General features: G+C 42.0%; 1 protein-coding gene across 5 annotated transcripts in view; it reads right to left on the bottom strand.

The window, feature by feature from the left end:
* The window catches only part of LOC126177098 (transmembrane protein 47), a 370,462-nt gene that overhangs the window by 49,021 nt on the left and 302,874 nt on the right, over positions 1-18,567 (bottom strand). The window contains exon 2 of one of the 5 annotated variants that reach the window (XM_049924358.1): positions 11,660-11,891. The exons of the other annotated variants lie outside the window; for them this stretch is intronic. Coding sequence (XP_049780315.1) covers positions 11,660-11,683 — 24 coding nt within the window. The 5' untranslated portion in view covers positions 11,684-11,891. The remainder of the gene's footprint in view (positions 1-11,659; positions 11,892-18,567) is intronic. 5 annotated transcript variants of the gene reach the window in all.

Below are 18,567 nucleotides of genomic sequence, written 5' to 3'. Positions count from 1 at the left end.
CCTTGCTCAGGGAGAAGTTTAAAATCGGACGAAAATGTCGAACGTGTGCGTGCTCTTTTGAGACAAATTGGACAGAACAAACTGTCAATCGAGTGTTTTACAAAGATGTCCTTGAAAGGTTCAGGAAAGCTGCGAATCGAGTGAGACCGTACATTGCTGACAAGTATATGCTGCATCATGACAACGCCCCACATCACACGACCACTTCCATCACGTAATTGGTGACCTCAAAAGGCATTCCTGTTATTCCGCAGCCCCCCCAATTCACGTTATATGAGTCGTTGTGACTTCCGTTTCCCGAAACTGAAAAATGTGTTAAAAGGGACTCTAGAGAACACTGAAAAGGATGTTGCAGGCTTGTTAAACGCTCAACCAAGTTAAGACATTCAGCGTTGCTACCAAGATTGGGAACAACGACTCCGTTGGAAAAAATCAGCCATTACTTTTGTCACACACCTCTTATCTTACTGTAATAGTTCCATACTAACGCATACACACAACTAACCGCCATAACTTGCTGGTGGGTCACATAATCGCCTCTTAGCAGTGCAATATTAATGTCCGGACAGCTCGACAGAATTGCTGCGGAGCTGTGTGTGATCTCTTCTTGAAAGTGCCAAAACGCTCCACTGTAGCATAACGTATTCGTCATTGTATTATCGTGACTGAGCACGTCCTCAAGTCTTATACTTTCTTTGAACGGATGCGCAAAGAACCCTCGGTGTCAAGCGTTCCGGAACAGCGAGCTAAATGCGCGGCGGGTTACGACATCAAAGCGCAAATTCTAAACACGCACAAGCTTATTACGTGTGGGTCACAGGTCAAACACTCCGTCCCTGACTTTCAGTATGCTGCCACGGGGGGTGTGGTGTAACTGAAGCCCTGGCACGAGGAACCAGAAATATCAAACTTGTGATGCGCCCCTTTCTAAGTGCCGACTGCATGCTTGTTTACAGCCTCCTGATGTACGTCGTGTTGCAACTGCCGGCTGAATCTGATGACGGGCCTGCGAGCAGCTGATGCGCGGTATGCGCGTACTCCTAGCCCTACATGAAGCACTTTTCAAACATCTACGGTCGGAGAAACAATTAGCAGCACAGCTTTTAGGCATGCAGTTGTGGTTGCTGCATCTGAATGACGGCGCACGCAAATTTGTGATTGTACGTTTATAGAACACACGATTTTGTTAAATATGAAATGTAAAAATATTACTATTCTTGAAGTTTCTCTATGTCTGAAAATGTAACGTTAGCTAAAATAAAATGACGGCAAACTCATTCTAAACACATCTTTCTTTACTGTTGCAGCTTGGGCTGCCACCAGTCCCGATTTTGTACGAATCGTCCTTACTTTTCTGTAACTGTCCCGTGTCCTACATGAGCGAGACGACTTTGTTTACTTTTACAGTTTTATATTTTTATATCATAGTGCTTAATTTTTAATTTCATATTCTAAAGCTCATCATTACTTGTGTTAGCCAAAGCCAGCACGTGTAAAATACACGAGGGAGCAACTAAGCAACCATTTTGAAAGCCAATTGTTTTGCCACCTCGTTTTCATAACAGTGCCGAACAAGCTTTTATACGTACTTACGAAGTGGCCTTAATGAAGGAGTATTGATAGGTTTCGTACTTTCAGTGTTGGGTAGGAGTAAAACAATATAATGGTGATTTTAGAGTTTTCCAAAGTTCAAAATGTTTAGTAGATTATGTGGAAATATAAATAGCAGTGGCAGTGAGTGTATTACTCGTGCAGACTAAGTTAACACTCGGCGCGGCGATGGATGAGAGCGACTGCAAGTGGGAAATGCATATGGTCGCTGTCATCAGCCTCCGCACCGAGTGTCAACTTAGTTTGCGCTATGAGTACTGATAGCAATGATGACACTCAGAATGAAACCCGAAAGAAAAAAGCGAAAAGGCGGTGATGAAGGGATGACAAAGTGGGGACAGTTCTAATGTAAGATTTCATTCTCGGCTTGGAGCAGTGACGTAAGGTGTGATGATTAGATTAGATTAGATGAATACTTGTTCCATAGATCATGAATACGACACTTCGTAATGATGTGGAACGTGTCAGGTTAATAGAAGATGTCTGTACATGTACAAGATATTACATTACACAAAATATTGTATGACACTAATGTTTAAGTTGTTTTTTCCCCTCCCTTAATTTATATCTAAAAATTCAGCCAATGAGTAGAAGGAGTTGTCGTCTAGAAATTCTTTTAATTTATTTTTAAATGTTGGTTCCCTATCTGTCACGCTTTTGATGCTGTTTGGTAGGTGACCAAAGACTTTTGTGGCAGCATAATTTACCCCTTTCTGTGCGAAAGTCAGATTTAACCCTGCATAGTGAAGATCATCCTTTCTCCTGGTGTTATAGCTATGCACACTTCTATTACTTTTGAACTGGGTTGGATTATTAACAACAAATTTCACAAGTGAATATATGTACTGTGAGGATCCCTATATCCTTAAATAGATGTCTGCAGGATGACCGTGGGTGGGCTCCAGCAATTATTCTGATTTCACGTTTATGAGCAATGAATACTTTTCCACTCAACGATGAATTACCCCAGAATATGATGCCATACGAAAGCAGTGAATGAAAGTAGGCATAGTAAGCTAATTTACTGAGATTCTTATCACCAAAATTTGCAATAACCCTAATAGCATACGTAGCTGAACTCAGACGTTTCAACAGACCATCAATGTGTTTCTTCCAGTTTAACCTCTCATCAATGGACACACCTAAAAATTTTGAAAATTCTACCTTAGTTACAGACTTCTGTTCAAAGACTATATTTATTACTGGAGTTGTGCCATTTACTGTACGGAACTGTATATACTGTGTTTTATCAACATTTAAAGAGAGTCCGTTTGCTGAGAACCACTTAATTTTGTGAAAAACATCATTTACAATTACATCACTTAGTTCTTGTTTTTGGGATGTTATTACTATACTTGTATCATCCGCAAAAAGAACTAACTTTGCATCTTCATCAATGTGGAATGGTAAGTCATTAATGTATATCATGAACAGTAAAGGACCTAAGACCGAACCCTGTGGGACCCCGTACTTTATAGCCCCTGCAGTTTGAGGAATCAGCTGTTTTAACATTACATAAACCACTTATTTCAACTTCCTGCATTCTTCCAGTTAAGTATGAATTAAACCATTTGTGCACTGCCCCCCCTCAAACCATAATGATTTAGCTTATCTAAAAGAATTCCATGATTTACACAATCAAAGGCCTTTGAGAGATCACAAAAAATACCAATGGGTGATGTCCGGTTATTCAGAGCATTTAATATTTGATCAGTGAAAGCGTATATAGCATTTTCTGTTGAAAAGTCTTTCTGAAAACCAAACTGACATTTTGTTAGTACTTTATTTTTACAAATATGGGAGGCTACTCTTGAATACATTACTTTCTCAACAATTTTTGATAGGGCTGTCAGAAGAGAGATTGGGCGGTAGTTGTTGACATCCGACGTATCCCCCTTTTTATGCAATGGTTTTACAATGGCATATTTCAGTCTATCGGGGAAAACACCCTGCTCCAAAGAGCTATTACGTACGTGGCTGAGAATCCTACTTATCTGTGGGGAACAAGCTTTAAGTACCTTGCTGGAAATGCCATCAATTCCGTAAGAGCTTTTACTTTTCAGTGAGTTTATTATTTTACTGATTTCAGAGGGAGAGGTTGGTGGAAATACAGTTGTTTCAAACTGCACAGGTATGGCCTCTTCTATTAGTAGCCTTGCCTCTTCTAGTGAAGATCTAGATCCTATTTTCTCCACAACATTTAAAAAATGATTATTGAAAATATTTTCAACTTTTGATTGTTTGTTAGTACACTTGTCATTCAGTTTTATGGCACTAAAGTCTTCTTGTGCTCTTGGTTGCCCTGTTTCCCTTTCAATAATATTCCAAATTGCTTTAATTTTATTATCAGAGTTACTGATCTCAGACATGATACACATGCTTCTGGACTTTTTAATAACTTTTCTTAGTACCGCACAATAGTTTTTATAATATTGAACAATTTCGGGGTCAGTACTCCCTCTTGCTGTTAGATACAGTTCTCTTTTACGGTTGAAAGATGTTCTTATTCCTTTAGTTAGCCAAGGTTTTTAATATGTTTTCTTGCAATTATGTTTAACTATTTTCTTGGGAAAACAATTTTCAAATACCCCTAAAAATGTATCGTGAAATAAGTTATATTTCAAGTTTGCATCGGGTTCCTTATACACTTCATCCCAGTCTAGCTGCTGTAGGCTTTCTCTAAAGTTTGCAATATTTGTATTGTTAATTGAACGCACTGCTTTGAAATTCTGATTTGATATATTGCATGGAGCTATGTCGTGTACTGTAACTAGCTGTGCACAATGATCTGAAAGACCATTCTCAACAGGATACGCATTTATGTCCTAAAACTTATCTTGGTCTATAAAAAAGTTATCTATCAATGTCCTGCTCTTCTTTGTTACCCGAGTAGGAAAATCAATGACGGAGCTCAAATTGAAAGAACTGAGTAATACTACAAGGTCATTCTTCCTGTTACACTCGTTCAGGGAATCAACATTGAAATCCCCACAAATGATAATTTGCTTCCCCCTGTTTGACAGATAGCACAACAAAGCATCCAAGTTTTCTAGAAATAGTTGGAAATTCCCTGAGGGGGACCTATACACTGTTACAATTATGAAAGTGCCATCATTTAGTTTTAGTTCAGTGGCACATGCTTCCATATGTTGCTCTACACAAAATTTTTTAGTTTCCAAATTTTTTACACTGTGGAAGCTTTTGACATATACGGCAACTCCTCCTCTCCATCATATTATCTATACTTACATGTGCAGTTTTGTTTATGTCGCAGATTGTAGTAGTGAATGCCAAAGGCTGTCTCTGGATGTCTTCGTTACGCGCGTAGGATAATGTGGTACAATTTCGATTCAGGTGCAATTCCAATCAGTTTAAGGTTTCCCGCCGTTTTTCAGTTTCGTAGGGCACTTGCCTTTGTGTGGAGTTAAATACAGCAGTTTGTGCTCCAGAGTGATAAATTCTTTGTGCGGAGTTGCATTTGTGTTACAGAGATATAAATTTGTGTTACAAAGATATAAATTCTTTCGTGTTGAAAGGTAAGTGAGGTTCCTAGTTTTATGCGCTCTTATAACCTGACTACTTTGTATGTGCTTGTAAATTCTATATATTAGCGACGTTATAGACTTATTTTCCGTTCCCAGGTGATCTGAGGCATCTGTAGAGAACGACTGGGTGACATTTGCTGCCATCTCTTGGCACCGTTCAGTACTATTTACTCTGATTTCACTCTTGCGAATAGTACATTTTCGATGAGAAATTAGATACAGCTTCGATTCCCTAGTAAAATCAACGCAGTTCTTTAGCTTGGTCCGTCAAGACCGGTTCCAATTGACATATTATAAACAATTACTACAAATAATTTCTGTATATTCAAGCATTTTCTCTCGCGAGTTTTTAAAGCAAATCCTCATTTTTTCTCTTAGATGTCCCCAAAACGATTAGATATGAAAATCTGTAATAAACAGAGTCCAACTGCATTACACAGGGCAATAAAGAGTGAAATGGATGGGCATTTGAGCCTTCGAGTTGAGTTTCAATTACACATTTCTGCACGGTAAAGTACAAATTAAAAAGAAAATGCAAGCTGGATTACCTCCACCTACAAAAAACAGAATTGGTCATCCAACGGTACTCAATTCTGAAATGGAAGATGCTCTGGTCCTGAGAGATTTATTTCTAAAACGGTGAGGATTCAGTCCGTCACCAATCCAGTTATGAAAAGCTGCATTTCGGTTCGCGGAGAATAATAATTTGAAACATCCACGGAACTTAGAAAGCACTACTACTAATCTTTAGGATTCTGTAAAACAATGAAGTCAGTACGTATTTTTTCAGTATATTTTTTCCTCCTTTCTCTGTTAATGTTGCTCATCTTTGATTGTAATGATTTTGCGTGTACATATGCAATGCAATGTATTACGTAGAACCAATTCTGTTATTTATTGTATTATGTTAATTTCATTTACGTAATTTCGTTGTAATTCCAGGAGCTTTGGCTCGGTAGGAAAATTAATATCCGTGAATAATACAAATGCACCAAAAAGAATCATCAGATTTTTAAAAAATCATAACTATTATGTTATTTGAGAGGTGTGTGAACAACGTACTGTTGGAAAGAGCAAACTCTCAAGTTAAATATACGAGTTCCCACTAAGTAGCAGAAGTGTACACCCACTTCAGATCCAGAAAAAAATTACGTCGCGACAACAGAAAGCGTTTTGTGTTCTATGTTTTGCGCAGTGCGGGTCAGTGACATCCATTCAACGTTATTTTCGTATTAGGTATGGTGTGGATCCTCCTACAGCACAGAGCCTTAGACGATGGACAGAGCAGCGCCACATTGGCATCTAAAGTGTGGGAATTTTTAAATCGAAGGATTACTGAACGGTGGATTGGTCGCACTGGACCAAATGTTTCGGCCTTACATTACTAGCCTCCAAGGTCATCGGACCTGACTGTGTGATTATTTCTTGTGGGGGTTTATAAAACAATCTGTTTATGTGCCTCCGTTACTAACAATAATGAATGAACTGAGAGACCGCTTATCAGCAACTATGGAAGCATCTGAATACCGCACTGACACATACCGTGCATCTCAAGGGGGGGGGGGGGGGGGCGGCATATTGAACGTGTATGTATGTATTTTGAACCGGGGACCTAGAGGCGTCCCACCGTAGCCCTCAGTGGTTCACAACTCCACAACAGGCTACAGCAGTCCACCCACCCCACCCCACCGCCGCCCCACACCAAACCCATGGTTATTGTGCGGTTCAGCCCCCAGTGGACACCCCCGGGAACGTCTCATACCAGACGAGTGTAACCCCAAATGTTTGCGTGGTAGAGTAATTATGGTGCACGCGTACGTGAAGACAGTGTTTGCGCAGCACGGGACCAGTCTTAGTAATCGAAGCCACGCTGACAGCTACGAAACACATGCATCCCTTCACGCTTGATGTCTTCCCCGATGGCGATGTCATCTTTCAGCTGTACAACTGTTCGTGTCTCTCAGCCAGAACCGTGCTACTATGGTTTGAGGTGCATTATAACTCAATTTGACGTCTCGGCAACAAAATTCGCCCGATGTAAATCCTATGGAAACAGTCTGGGTCGCTATCTGGCGTCATCACTGCGTACGCAAATCAACGGCCCGTTATTTACGCGGATTACATGACCTGTGCGTGGACATCTAATGTCGCATACCTCCACGAACCTACCAACAGTGATGTAAACAATGGTTAAGTGCCAGAAAAACAGCTGCTAGTAGTAGAACGCGAGCGGTGTCCGTGTCACGAAAATGCTTTTCAGGGGCGATTTTTACGAAAATGAGGATGATGTGGATAATTACGACTCGGATAAAGAGCTCGAATATGTTCCTGAACGCAAATCTGCTTTAAAAATTTCTGCTGATCAGGTAAATGTAATAAACAGGTAAACGACATTAAGATTCGACTCTCACCATAGTTTACGCGAATTTACGTGACAGAATGATGGTATAAATGTTCAGGGCCATCCTTCATATTGCTTACATGCTGTAGTAAAGTAGTTGTTAAAACCAATTTTATATTGTGCTGAATCACACATAAATTTTTGAGGTTGTTATACTTTAGTTTTGCAAAAATTGTTAATAAAAATATTATTAAAACAATTCAGATCCTTCAAATTTGTATTTTTGATTAATGTTTCGTCTGAGCGCACAGCAAGTAAACTGTGGTAAATCAATGCCAGCCCACGTTAAGTTAATTCAGTTTGCAAGTACACAATGCAAGTGCCCATTGACGAACTTTTCAGAATAAAATTTTGCTTAGAATTTACCATTTTAAAAAGATTTCACTGTAAATACATTCGAAAGCAATGACTTACGTGAATAAAAGAATCACGTTTCATTTACTTGAAATCTTTCATTTATCAGATTTTATTGAACTTCTTAATGAAGATTTCCCGAAAAAGCCAATTAGTGTCTTACCAATGTCTACAGTCGAGGTCTTCACTTCTGGGTTTCTGGTATGTTCTTCGAAATTCACCTTACGTAGTTACTACTTCGAATTACGACCAGTTGCAGTGTGGATAGTAATTGCACTATTGCAATTAGTTATTGTACTATAGAAAGCTGAATTACTGATACTCGTAAACGGTGTTGTGCTCTGGGTGGACATTAACGGACATAACAATTGCACAACGCACATTTCATTTCGCATTACGCCATGCAAAGGGACAGGTAAGGCGGGAGAATATTCTAAAGTCATGTACGCAACTAACGATAAAGTCGCACAACACTGACTCAGAGCAATCTATGTACATTGTATCACGACAGTTGCTGTACAAAAATCAAGCGCACACACCGTCGCAGTCAAATTCACTACGCAAATCACAAAGCGATGTCACAAGAAATTGCTCGCCTCGCGTGTAATTTGGCCTAACTACTTTAAATATTGTTAAAACGGGAAACGTAAACGTTACTGAAGAGGAACATTACTTTTGGGAGGCATTATTGTTGCTACGAACGTTCTCGAAAAATTAAAACTAGAAAATGGTTGGGGTATAAGAATTTTTTTTAAGAATTTGTCCTGCCCATTTCTAAACCTTCCAGAATGTTAAGGGGGACCATTCCAGCCTCCGTCAACCTAGCTGTCACATTCCGGTTCCTTGCCAGTGGTGAATCTTTCACCAGGCACATGTATACATTTGGAATTTCAAAACAAGCGATGGGATATCACACCAGAACTCTTCGCTAAAAGGTTTTGTAAAGATAAGATGTAATACTATTTTAATAACAGTATATTTTAATGTAAGATTCTTTGTCGTATAGTAAAAGATGTAATGCGTTGTAACCAAACCGTTTTGACTTTTTCGGAGATTAACTACTACTACTACTACTACTACTACTACTACTAGTACTATATCCACACAGCTTCTTGTATTCCCTCCTGAACTGAGATTTTAAATGGAGCATTTTTTTCTACATCTCGTTGTAGCATTTCACATTTTTTTGTAGGAACACTAGGCTCTCACCACTATGGCACTTAACATCTGAGGTCATCAGTCCACTAGAACTTAAAACTACTTAAACCTAAATAACCTAAGGACTCACACACATCCATTCCCGAGGCAGGATTCGAACCTACGACAGGATTCGAACCTACGACCGTAGCAGTCGCGTGGTTCCAGACTGAAGTGCCTAGAACCGCCGGCCACAGCGGTCGGTCATTTTTTTGTCAAATGCTAGATAGCATCCGTCCTTTCTGTTTCTCTAGTCTTGGTGTCTCAAAGACATGGGAAGCCTTTAAAATCTTGAATTATATTCAGTGTTCTCTCCAGGGCAGCAAATAGAAACTGAATCGGAAAACTTACTCACTAGAACAAGTCGCGCAACTTCTGCACCGCGACAACCGTGGGACAGCCCAAAAAACTTGGCCCGTGATTCGGGCTATCCGACTCTGACGCAAGGTGTATAACCTACTGTATCTTGCACGTTAGACAATAACTTAAGAATTCTAGTACTGTGTTAAATATTTGGCTTTTGTATGCAAATAAATCTCCTGTTTATGTAGCATCTTTTCATCTTTTTCTTACCTTTGTGTCGTTTGAGTAAGACTCATTCCTTCAAAGTTTAGAATTCGTGAACTACACGGATTGTAGTTCAAAAGAATATTTATTTCAATATTTTTTCCAATTCTATGTAATGTATTACGTGGAGTCCGATATAACAATAGAAATCTATAGCTGAAAGAAGTATCTGTTAAAAACGATTGTAAGTGTGTTAAGTTGGCGGTAAACTATTTATGACAAGGTATTTCACTGCCTTGCTCAGCATCAAACGTGTCTTTATGTTTTATATGGAACTACACTACTGGCCATTAAAATTGCTACACCACGAAGTTGACATGCTACAGAGGCGAAATTTAACCGACAGGAATAAGATGCTGTGATATGCAAATGATTAGCTTGTCAAAGCATACACACAAGGTTGGCGTCGGTGGCGACACCTACAACACGCTGACACGAGGAAAGTTTCCAAGCGATTTCTCATACACAAAGAGCAGTTGCCCGCCGTCGCCCGGTGAAACGTTTTTGTGATGCCTAGTGTAAAGAGGAGAAATGCGTACCATCACGTTTCCGACTTTGATAAAAGTCGGATTGTAGCCTAACGCGATTGCGGTTTATCGTGTCGCGACATTGCTGCTCGCGTTCGTCGAGATGCAATGACTGTTAGCAGAATATGGAATCGGTGGGTTCAGGAGTGTAATACGGAACGCCGAGCTGGATACCAACGGCCTCGTATCACTACCAGTCGAGATGACAGGCATCTTATCCGCATGGCTGTAACGGATCCTGCAGCCACGTCTCGATCTCTGTGTCAACAGATGGGGACGTTTCCAAGACAACAACCATCTGCACGAACAGTTCGACGACATTTGCAGCAGCATGGGCGGCTATCAGCTCTGAGACCATAGCTGCGGTTACCCTTGACGCTGCATCACAGAGAGGAGCGCCTCAACAACGAACCTGGGTGCACGAATGGCAAAACGTCATTTTTCGGATGAATCCAGGTTCTGTTTACATCATCATGATGGTCGCACCCGTGTTTGGCGACATCGCGGTGAACGCACATTGGAAGCGTGTATTCGTCATCGCCATACTGGAGTATCACCCGACGTGATGGTATGGGGTGCCATTGGTTACACCCCTCGGTCACCCCTTGTTCGCATTGACGGCACTTTGAACAGTGGACGTTACATTTCGGATGTGTTACGACCCGTGGCTCTACTCTTCATTTGATACCAGCGAAACCCTACATTTCAGCAGGATAATGCACGACCGCATGTTGCAGGTCCTGTACGGGGCCTTTCTGGATACAGAAACTGTTCGACTGCTGCACTGGCCAGCACATTCTCCAGATCTCTCACCAATTGAAACGTCTGGTCAATGGTGGCCGAGCAACTGGTTTGTCACAGTACGCCAGTCACTACTCTTGATGAACTGTGGTATCGTGTTGAAGCTGCATGGGCAGCTGTACCTGTACACGCCATCCAAGCTCTGTTTGACTCAATACCCAGGCGTATCAAGGCCGCTATTACGGCCAGAGGTGGTTGTTCTGGGTACTGATTTCTCAGGATGTATGCACCCAAATTGCGTGACAATGTAATCACATGTCAGTTCTAGTATAATATATTTGTCCAATGAATACCCGTTTATCATCTGCATTTCTTCTTGGTGTAGCACTTTTAATGGCCAGTAGTGTAAATATGTGTCGTAAGCACCTAGCGAATTTCTCCAGGTGTCACTTGTATTATTAGGTAGTGGAACATTCCACACATAACCCATGTAACACTACAGTGAGCGGCTTAACAACACAATACCGATCCACAAGGATAGGCGCCTACATAGATATCATCCTAAGGTCAGTTTTGACAAGTTGCGGAGTTCGTGAGAGGCGGTATCGCGAGCAGTCGCACATTCCTCGACGGGCGGCCCCCCCTTGCGCCCCCACGTTCCGCGCGCTGTGGCACGCCCCCGCGCCCCACGCACGCTCGCTCGCTCACTCACTCACCTGCGCTATCTGGTTGGCCGCCATGGCGACCGCGGGTGTCGCCCCAGCTGTGGCCGTCACGATGGCTGCATGCGCGTGCTGCTCATGCAGGGGTCGCCTTCCTCCTACACTTTACGGGCAAACTTCAAGGGCGCCGCCGCCGCCGGCCGGCCGGGCTCCACAGCGGGAAACTTGAGCGTAGACAACATGCGTGGCTGCTTCGCAATTTCCTGCCGTCTGCAGCGCGACGGCGCTGAACAGAATTACGCCTTGGTGAAAACAAGCGCCTCTTCTCGAATTTTTTTTTCATCTGTTTTGTTTTTGTGAGGCTAAATTAAAACATCACTGTTATAGATAACAAGATATCGCAACGAGACACCTGGAGATGACAATCGAACTGCTGAGATTCCTGCTAGAACATCTCACGACAAAACTATTCCACCTAGTATACAAGACTGATGAGACATGCGAAATATCCCTCACAGTTCAAGAATAATTTGATGATTCCAAGAAGGGCATGCTTGATGACAGTTGTGAATACCACGAACCTATCAGTCATGAATGAAAAATAAGTCGATCTTGGGAAACACTAGTTTCCGCTCCAGTAAAATGTACGAAATTGCAAAGCAACACTGTCACCGTTACTTATCCAAGAAGATAAGTTAAAGAAAGGCGAACCTACGTTTATAGAATTTGTGGATTTAGACTAAGCTTTTGGCACTGTTAAGTGGACTACACACTTCGAAATTCTGAATGTAATACGGATAACACACAGGAAGAGAAGGTTGTCTAAAACTTGTAAATAAACCGGTCTGCAGTTAAAAGGGTCGAGGAACACGAATGAGAGATGACGCTTTAGAAGGGAATGAGACAGGGTTGGAGCCACTCCTCGAAATTATTCAATCTGTATACTGAACACGCAATAAAGGAAGATAATTAAAAATCTGAGAGGCAAATTAAATTTCAGGACAAGAAATAAAAACTTAGAGGCTTGCCGATGACATTGTAATTCTGTGAGGGACACCAAATAACTGAAGAGCAGTTGAACGGAATGAATCCTCTCTTGCAACCCTGTTACAAGATGCACATGAACTAAAGTAATACAAGGGCTATGAGATGCAGTCTAATTAAATCAGGCGATGCTGAGGGAATTAGGTTAGTAAATGACACACAAGAAGTAAACCATTCTACTTTTTTGGGCAGCAAAAAAACTGATCATGGCCGAAGTAGAGACGATGTAAAATGGAACTGGCAATAACACAGGCTTTTCTAAAAAATGAGAAATTTGTTGACATCGAGTGTAAACTGAAGCGTTAGGTCTTTTCCGAAGACATTCGTCTTCAGTATAGCCTTGTTCGGAAGAGCAACGTGGACTGTAAGCCATTCATATAAGAGGAGGTTAGGAGCTTTTGAAATGTCATGCTACAGAGAAATGCGTAAGTTTAGATCTTCTCATCGGATAACTACCGAAGAAGTACTGAATAGAACGGGGGAGGAAAGAAATTTATGGCACAATTAGACTAAAAGAAGAGACCAGTCGATATAAGTTATCATGAGGCATAAAAGAATAGTCAGTTGAGGGAGTGTGGTGAGTTAAAGCACCCTACAGCTTGACTTCGCTTTCTCACATTAGATAATTTGTAGAAAAAAACATTATAGCAACATAACAGTTACAGCGAAATAAAGATCTGACTTCTATAAGACGGTTCAATGGATGTAGGTGGTTGTTGGGCTTTCGACACCATTCTCCTCAGTTTCTCCTCTGCTGCGCAGTTAAACGGCTTTCACAGGGTTCGCTAACTGTCAGTAAGATTAAATGCGTGCTCTCATTCAAGCGCTGAAACGCCCTTCATCAGCATGTAAATCTGCCACACAGCCAAGAGGGTATGAAGCGCCGAGGACGTCGAGGTAATTCAGTGTTCAACGACTCTGCTGGGCAATCAGAATCCTTAAAAATTTCACCGAAGTCCCTCACGCACGACAAGAGCACTCAAAAGGTTCCAGTGACAGCAGTTACTGTGGAATTTCATAGCTTAGTTTCACGTCCTGCTATCAAACCACATTCTGAATTATACAGGGTGTCCCACTCAAACCTCCCTGATTTCAAGGACCCAGGAGAGAAAAACCACAGTATATACGACAGTAAAAAATGCACCACATTGCAGAGCATCTCAAAGAATTTATATTCCCGGTTCAGAACCGCCCAGTATTTATGGATTCTGTTTCAACTAGCCAATTTCATTCACTCAAAACAGGTCCCAAAAGTTTTTTTTTTAGATTTTCTATTATTCTGAATGTTTTTACATTGAAGTTCGCATTTTCACGGAGAGAAAAAGCGTGCAGGCAACAGACATCAGGCAACTGTTAATCCCTATGCTTATCTCACCACCTCCCCTACCGTGTTTCTATTTCCTATGTACAGCTTTTTTTAACACCTCCATAGGCACCATGTAGGCACCATCCTGCAAACTTCCCTACCACCATTTTAAGGTTGGTGTCTACACTGACGGCGAAGAACACTGAAAAAATGTGTGTGAATTTCTAAGGGACCAAACTGCTTAGGTCATCGGTCCCTAGACTTACACACTACTTAAACTAACTTATGCTAAGAACAACACACACACTCATGCCCGAGGGAGGACTCGAACCTGCGGCGTGAGGGGCCGCGTAGTCCGTGACATGACGCCTCAAACCACGCGGGCACTTCGCGCGGCGAAAGAACGTTGAAGAGTTACTCAGTTAAGAACTAACAGACAGTGTTTTGTATATACATTATAGAGTTTTATACAAATAATTGTAAACTTCGACTATCTAATATTCATTTTTATATATAACACATTTAGACAGCTTTCACCGAAATCGGTCATGATCAAAATATACCAAACATTGGTAAATTGATTTCAATGTTGAGATGTGAAACCATGTATTTAACAAAAGGCAGGAAACTAGTATCACAAGACGATGAGTCACGATTGGAAGCAGTCAGCTTATACGAGTAACGGGTGGACTGGGCACGCTAATTTGCGCCAACGAAAACTGAGCGATGGCAGGGTCATAGGTAAAACAGGTGGCAGACTTGGGTTAATCGGCAGCATGCTGGGAAAATGTGGCTTGTCCACAAAGAGAACACTTATGAAATACTCATGCGGGCCATCCTAGAACACTACACAACCTTGTGAACCCGTAATTAATACGGCTAACAGAGAATACTGAATTCTTACGAAAATGGGCAACGCTGAAGGTCACAGGCTAGTTTCACCCACGTGAGAGGATCACTGAGATGCAAAAACCTGGCGTGGTAGACGGTTGAAGATGGACGCCAACAATCCCATGAAAGCCTGTTTACAGAATTAGAATGACCATTATTAAGTGAACGATCTAGGAACACATTACAGGCCTCTAACTACCACTCCCGTAGGGAGTGCGGAAATAAGATTAGACGAATGATTGCGGGCGCAGAGCCTTTACCTTGAATACGCCGTGGAATTAGCTTCTTTTCTAGCGCTTACTAATCGAGAACCTGTTGCGCGGCGAATCGTCACCTGTGACTGCAAGTGGTTGCTGCTTACAAAAAAAGGTAAAATACCAAATACACAGATTTACATACCAATATCGCCAACGTCCATCCGTTTCAGGATAGTAGCTAATACTCTGTTCTCAATGACCACCCTCTTGGGTTCTAGGCTCAGTATGTGGTAAATTGTGCCTGCATTTACCATTGCTATGTCCAGAAGATAAAAATGTACTGACAGAAACACACACCGATGAGCCAAACATCAGGACCACCCACTTAAAAGCACTTCTCGAAAGCACTGTAATTGTAACTGACGATGCTGGGTCAATGTGGAAACACTAGGGGTCCTGTTCTGCGGAACACCATGTCCAACACTGTTCACTGAACACCTGTGCCTGTGACAGCACTGTACTCTGCCGTCAGATCGCTGCCTATCCTGCTTTAGAGAGCGGGCAGTCCCCGATCCCTATGTTCTGTGATGAGGCACGGACGCCCAACTTCTTGTCGCCTACTCATGGTTTCAGCATCCTTCAACCACTCTGCATATATGCTCACGACAGTAGCAAGCGAGCAGCCGACGAGCTTCACCATTTACGAGATGCTCTCTCACAGGCACTGGGCCATAACAAATCGGCTTTTGCCAATGTTGCTGAAGTCTGCGGATTTCCGCATTTGCACCACTAATCGTCGGTAGAATGATTCCCCATTCGTCTCTGCTCCGCTCATACACTCCTCTTACAGCGTCACGTGACTTCAGTGCCACTACTCAGCATACGACCTAACCAGGGGCAGTGATCATAATGTTTTGGCTCGTAAGTGTATCTTCTGGTAGTCGTTGACATATCTTCAAATAAGATCGAAGTAGAGAGGATATAGAATGTAGACTGGCAATGGCAAGGAAAGCGTTTCTGAAGAAGAGATATTTGTTAACATCGTGTATATATTTAAGTGTCAGGAAGTCGTTTCTGAAAGTATTTGTATGGAGTGTAGCCATGTATGGAAGTGAAACATGGACGGTAAATAGTTTGGACAAGAAGAGATTAGAAGCTTTCGAAACGTGGTGCTACAGAAGAAGGCTGGAGATTAGATGGGTAGATCACATAACTAATGAGGAGGTATTGAATAGAATTGGGAAGAAGAGGAGTTTGTGGTACAACTTGACTAGAAGAAGGGATCGGTTGGTAGGACATGTTCTGAGGCATCAAGGGATCAATTTAGTATTGGAGGGCAGCGTGGAGGGTAAAAATCGTAGAGGGAGACCAAGAGATGAATACACTAAGCAGATTCAGAAGGATGTAGGTTGCAGTAAGGCTTAAACCAGAGGCTCAAACGATTCTGCGGAGATCGGGGGTGCAAATTTCTCGACCTCCGCTATCGGGCGGAGAAATGTAGGGTCCCCCTGAATAGGTCAGGCGTGCACTACATGCCGGAAGCGGCTACAAGGGTAGCGGAGTACGTGTGGAGTGCACATGTGGGTTTTTTAGGTTAGAGAATTCCCTCCCTAGGCCCGACAAGACGCCTCCTGAGACGCGGCAAGGTAGGAGTAGACAAAATGCAACAGGTAATAACAATATTAATGTGCTAATAAGGAACTGCAGGAGCGTCTATAGAAAGGTCCCAGAACTGCTCTCATTAATAAACGGTCACAACGCCCATATAGTACTAGGGACAGAAAGTTGGCTGAAACCAGACGTAAACAGTAATGAAATCCTAAACTCAGATTGGAATGTATACCGCAGAGACAGGCTGGACAGTGAAGGGGGAGGCGTGTTTATAGCGATAAGAAGTGCAATAGTATCGAAGGAAATTGACGGAGATCCGAAATGTGAAATAATTTGGGTGAAGGTCACGATTAAAGCAGGTTCAGACATGGTAATTGGATGTCTCTATAGGCCCCCTGGCTCAGCAGCTGTTGTGGCTGAGCACCTGAAGGATAATTTGGAAAATATTTCGAGTAGATTTCCCCACCATGTTATAGTTCTGGGTGGAGATTTTAATTTGCCGGATATAGACTGGGAGACTCAGACGTTCATAACGGGTGGCAGGGACAAAGAATCCAGTGAAATTTTTTTAAGTGCTTTATTTGAAAACTACCTTGAACAGTTAAACAGAGAACCGACTCGTGGCGATAACATATTATACCTTCTGGTGACAAACAGACCCAAACTATTTGAAAAAGTTAACACACAACAAGGAATCAGCGATCATAAAGCGGTTACTGCATCGATGATTTCAGTCGTCAATAGAAATATTAAAAAAGGTAGGAAGATTTCTCTGTTTAGCAAAAGTGACAAAAAGCAGATTACAGAGTACCTGACGGCTCAACACAAAAGTTTTGTCTCAAGCACAGATAGTGTTGAGAATCAGTGGAGAAAGTTCAAAACCATCGTACAATATGCGTTAGAAGAGTATGTGCCAAGCAAGATCGTAAGAGATGGAAAAGAGCCACCGTGGTACAACAACCGAGTTAGAAAACTGCTGCGGAAGCAAAGGGAACTTCACAGCAAACATAAACATAGCCAAAGCCTTGCAGACAAACAAAAATTACGCGAAGCGAAATGTAGTGTGAGGAGGGCTATGCGAGAGGCGTTCAATGAATTCGAAAGTAAAGTTCTACGTACTGACTTGGCAGAAAATCCTAAGAAATTTCGGTCTTATGTCAAAGCGGTAGGTGGATCAAAACAAAATGTCCAGACACTCTGTGACCAAAATGGTACTGAAACAGAGGGTGACAGACTAAAGGCCGAAATACTAAATGTCTTTTCCAAAGCTGTTTCACAGAGGAAGACTGTAATGTAGTTCCTTCTCTAGATTGCCGCACAGATGACAAAATGGTAGATATCGAAATAGACGACAGAGGGATAGAGAAACAATTAAAATCGCTCAAAAGAGGAAAGGCCGCTGGACCTGATGGGATACCAGTTCGATTTTACACAGCGTACGCGAAGGAACTTGCCCCCCTTCATGCAGCGCTGTACCGTAGGTCGCTAGAAGAGCGTAGCGTTCCAAAGGATTGGAAAAGGGCACAGGTCATCCCCGTTTTCAAGAAGGGACGTCGAACAGATGTGCAGAACTATAGACCTATATCTCTAACGTCGATCAGTTGTAGAATTTTGGAACACGTATTATGTTCGGGTATGATGACTTTTCTGGAGACTAGAAATCTACTCTGTAGGAATCAGCATGGGTTTCGAAAAAGACGGTCGTGTCAAACCCAGCTCGCGCTATTCTTCCACGAGACTCAGACGGCCATAGACACGGGTTCCCAGGTAGATGCCGTGTTTCTTGACTTCCGCAAGGCGTTCGACACAGTTCCCCACAGTCGTTTAATGAACAAAGTAAGAGCATATGGACTATCAGACCAATTGTGTGATTGGATTGAAGAGTTCCTAGATAACAGAACGCAACATGTCAC

Source organism: Schistocerca cancellata, chromosome 3, assembly GCF_023864275.1.
Source record: "Schistocerca cancellata isolate TAMUIC-IGC-003103 chromosome 3, iqSchCanc2.1, whole genome shotgun sequence".
In the NCBI taxonomy this organism is placed as follows: Eukaryota; Metazoa; Arthropoda; class Insecta; order Orthoptera; family Acrididae; genus Schistocerca; species Schistocerca cancellata.
This window is presented reverse-complemented; position numbering and strand designations above follow the sequence as displayed.